Here is a 4332-nt window from a genome sequence, read left to right as displayed (position 1 = left end):
TCAGCGGGGCAGCATGCTCAGCTGGTAGATGGGGGGGATGTTCCCAAAGCCGCTCATTTTGGGGGAGACATCAATGTCCTTGGGGTGCAGGGGGGACTTCAGGGAGAAGTTCTGCAGCATGGTGGTGACATAGAGGAAGAGCTCCATCCGAGCCATGGCTTCCCCCAGGCAGACGCGTTTCCCTGGAAGAGAGAAGAAAAGCCGGGCCGGAGGACATCGGTCGGTCGGTCGGAGATTCCGCCAGAAGGTATCAGCCTCGGGCTCCACAGCAGGAGACCTTTCCCCCTTCCCTTGGCCATGGGGATCTTCGCAAGGGCCCCAGGTGGGGAGGGGGAGGGCCGTAACTTGATGAAAAAGGAGGGATTTGGCTGAAGGCAGTGAGGGGGGCTTGTCATGGTGGCGGGGGGGGCTCAGGCCAAGGCCATCGCTGTCTCCATCCCCCCATCTTGCTGGCCCAGAGAGCCAGTGGGAGGGCCGGGCCAGGGTCGGAGGGCCAGCCTGGAGCAGGTCTTGGGCTTCCAGGGGCCAGGCCACCCATACTGCCCCTCCAAGTCCGGGGGGGGGAGGGAGTTCCAAAGGGAGCCTGATGGGCATCAGAGGCGGAAGCTGTTTCTTCCTCTCTGCCTGTAAAACTGCAACTCAGATGGATGAAGCAGCTCTTTGGGAAGGTCCGCTCTGGGCCTCCAGGCAGCTCCTCCTCTCAGTCTCACCTGTGCTGCCCCTTGCACTGCCCTGGTCAGGTGCCCCGATGCAAGGACAGCCAAGTGAAAAAGAGCAAACCCTAAACCCCGGGCCTTACCAGAGGAGAAGGGTACAAAAGCCTCATTCTTCTTAAAACGGCCGTTCTCATCCAGGAAGTGCCCAGGGTTGAAGTTCTCAGGGTCACTGAAATATTTGGGGTCCCGTAAGGCTGAGCCAAGCAAGGGGAAGACGTCCGTGCCCTGCAAAAACACAAACCCCAAACCCAGAGTGGGGCTCCATTCACCAGGGATAGCTGAGATAATCACTGCACACGCCCCCTTCCTCCGGGGGAGACTCACCTTCGGCAGAAGGTACCCCCGGAACTGAGTGTCCCGGATCACCGTGTGGGGCACTCCCATGGGGACAATGTCCGTCACCCTCTGGATCTCATGGACTACAGCGTCGGTGTAGGGCATCTTCATCCGGTCTTCCGTGGCAGGGAGGCGATTGGGGCCGATGACCTGGTCAATCTCCTTGTGGACCTTCTCTGCCAAAACATCAAGGGAATCCTTCTGGGGGAGCCACGAGTGGTCCAGGCCTCTCAACCCAGTGGGGGCCACTGCCTTGAGCCCCTCACCCAGAAGGCATGGGTACGCCTCTGAAACTGAAGGGGCCCAGAGCAGCTCCCACCCCCTCCCCCCTTTTCAAAACCCCACTGCCCCCATTCTCACAGCCAAGGTAGAAACGTCATTAGAGGTCAGTTGGGAATAGATTCGCCCAAGGGATGCGGTCCCCCCTTCCCACTTTTATTGCATTGGGGCCATCCTGATGAAAAATACCCCGCTTACCCACCCACGTTCCCACTATACCCACAGAAATAGTCCTGCTGGGGGTGACCAATAGAGCTTATGCGGACCCTGGTCTGGGAGGAAGACAGGCCTCTCTTTGTCTGATGCAGGACAGCTTTCCTGACACTGACTAATTACCGTAACTTCCTTTTGTAAAAAAAAAAAAAAAAGTCTCATTTGTTCCATTAAGAGCCCACCAGGCTCCAAATCCACGAAGTAGCTGGCTGCAGGCGCTGTGCTTTCACTTTGAACGGGTCTCCTGTAAGCTGCCCATTTGGGTGAATGGCGGTGCTCCATTCAGAGATTCCCACCTGGGGTGGGGTGGGGGGGGCTTCCTGGAATCTGTGTGGACGGACCTGCCGTCCCTTGGTCAAGTCCATGCAAACTATTCCAGATTTTGGCCACCCTACCTTCCACTTCCGGGTATTTCATCAAGAAAAGGAGTCCGTATCTCAGGGTGGAGCTCACGGTTTCTGTCCCAGCAAAGAACAAGTTGAGGGTGGTGAGGACCAAATTCTTCAGGTTGAATTCAGTGGAAAGGTTTCCTTTTTCCTTCAAGGGAAGAAACAGTTTAACTCAACATGGCACGCATGGCGAGTAGAGCAGCTGTGTCAGAAGCAACGTGGATTCAGAAAGTCCATGTTTGCAGGCCACTCACATACTTACTAGCTGGCTATTCTGGAACTGAAATGCAATGGCTCCTCAAAACTACTGGGGGAGCAGAGGGAAACAGGCTGGGGAAGACTAATCTAAGGTGGGGGGCTTCCTACTGTCACCAGACAGGCCCACTGTCTGTGCTGCAGGAAGAAGAACCGGCTCCTGAGGTGGTTTCCCACTCCTTCATGGAGTCGTCTCGTGGGATGAGCCCCAGTGGTGATTTGCATTCATCTCCCACTCTGCCCCTTCTTCTAGTGTCTCTCTGGTCTTTCCATGCTTCTCTCCAGTGATGAGAAATTCCCGGCAGTACCTTCTCCATCTGGATGAGGAAGCAATCAATGAAGTCCCGAGGGTTGTTGGAGTCAAGCGTCGCCTGGTTGCTTTTGATCTTCTCGGCAATGAAGTCCTTCAGCTCCTCAACCAGGTAATAAATGCGGTTGTGTCTTCCCGGCAGGTACTGCATGATGCAGGAATACATATCATAGAGCTGGGAGGAAAAGGAGAGAAACCCGGCTGGTTTGTTGGACCAACTAGCTACCCGAGGCTAGTTCCAGAGTCCCAGGAAGAAGACTGTTCCCAGTTCTGCAAGGGAGGCTCCACTGGGAGGAACCTTCTGATCCACACCCACGCACATGGGTGGAAGGTCTGCTCCAGGGTTGCCCCCTACCTGTGCCAAAGGGGTGCTCATCTCTATAAAACTTTCGTTGATCATTTGCAGCAAGGAGAGGAAGGTTTTATCTTCGTAGTCAAAGCGGCTGCCAAAGACAACGGAGCTGATGACGTTGGAGACCGTGCGGCTCAGGAAGAAGGTGGGGTCGAAGAGTTGACCTGAGAGACAAGAAACAAAGGGCTACTTGAGGGTGCAGCTTTCCCTGAACCGGACGTACGTGAAGCCCAAACTCCATTCAGGGGTTGCTGGATCTGGTCATCACCAACCTTTGGTTTTCCTGATTTCCTCCATCAAGTACTGGGCCTCCTCCTGGATCCTCTCCTCAATGGACCGCTTGCCCATCCCAAAGTTCCTCAAGGTGGTGAGGGAGAAGCGACGGAGCTGCTTCCAGCGCTCCCCATTGGCTAAAGCAACACCTGGAAAGGAAGGGGTCACGTTTCCTTTGAAGGCAACATCTTCAGTCCCGTGAAAGCAATGAAGCAATGAACCACGCAGAAGATGAGAGAATTCCCCCGTGATGTTCCCTCAACCTCCCATCAGCTTCCCCTTCTGCTAGAAAACCTGGGTTCTCTTGAGGAGAGGCCCTGGATCTGGTCTACTCACCAAAACCATTGAAGTTCCGGTCAATGCTGGCTATTTCCCCTCTGCCGCTGAATTCCTCAGCCTGGTCCACCAGGGCCTCCTTCACTGTGTCGTGTCCACAGAGAACCACCACCCGCCGAGGGCCCAGATAGACTGTGAACACGGGGCCGTATTTCTCTCTCAGCTGCAGGAAAGACCAAGGAAGGGCAGGACAGAAGTTCATGAAAGTCTTCTTTGCTAGCTTCCACTCAGGGCCATGGCAGCAAATTTAGGCCAGAAGCAGAACAGTTTTTCTTTTCAGGATTGTCCGGTGAAACCCGTATCTTCGATGACTCTAAAATGGATTTGGATTGATCTACTCTCCATGAAGGATTCCAACAGCCTTGATGAGCCTTTAGTGCCATGTCCGTGGCTGGGAGCTGCCTATCCCTGGAGCCTGCTTACTCTAGGGCCAATAATGGGGTGGCATCGCCTTCAAGCCCCGGAGCTCGGTTGGCTGTGGTGCTGCCAAACCAAGCTCGGGAAAAGCTCTTCCTCCCTTTTTCATGGACCCCTAGAAATACTTGAGGAACCGGGCGGGGTGTTTATTTGCAGAGCTTAATATTCCCCCTTCTGGGCAACCTGGAGCTTCTGCTCAGACACCCCATGAGCCTGATCACCTCCACCCGGCCTTCCTCCCCTGCTCCTTCTTGCACCAAAGAGGTGGCCACTCACCGCCAGGAAGGACTTGAAGGGCTCGCTGGTTTTCACCTGCAGGATATTGCCAAGGAAGGGCAGTGGGGTGGGTCCCGGGGGCAGCTTCCCTTCTTTGTGCATCCGCTTCCACGCAGAGATGAGCAGCAAGCAAGAGAAGCAGATGCCCAGGAAGATGCCCACTGCACCCCCGAGCTCCAT

General features: G+C 55.3%; 1 protein-coding gene across 11 annotated transcripts; it reads right to left on the bottom strand.

The window, feature by feature from the left end:
* On the bottom strand, positions 1-4332 carry LOC107285664 (cytochrome P450 2G1-like). 11 transcript variants are annotated; one of them, XM_015813883.1, is made up of 9 exons: positions 4146-4332; positions 3460-3615; positions 3123-3272; positions 2854-3014; positions 2497-2673; positions 1935-2081; positions 1041-1223; positions 800-941; positions 1-182 (listed from the first exon to the last, which is right to left on the bottom strand). In XM_015813883.1, exons 1-9 carry the CDS (start codon positions 4330-4332, stop codon positions 1-3), a joined length of 1485 nt encoding a protein of 494 aa, XP_015669369.1. The 11 variants fall into 11 exon arrangements, with proteins under 11 accessions (XP_015669369.1, XP_015669367.1, XP_015669368.1 ...); XM_015813881.1 differs by having other exon boundaries at positions 1041-1228; positions 1940-2081; XM_015813882.1 differs by having other exon boundaries at positions 3460-3622; positions 4153-4332.

Source organism: Protobothrops mucrosquamatus, unplaced genomic scaffold (genome assembly GCF_001527695.2).
Source record: "Protobothrops mucrosquamatus isolate PMUCROS unplaced genomic scaffold, P.Mucros_1.0 scaffold201, whole genome shotgun sequence".
Lineage (NCBI taxonomy): Eukaryota > Metazoa > Chordata > Lepidosauria > Squamata > Viperidae > Protobothrops > Protobothrops mucrosquamatus.
The sequence above is the reverse complement of the archived record's forward strand: the minus strand, read 5'-3'. Positions and strand labels throughout refer to the sequence as shown.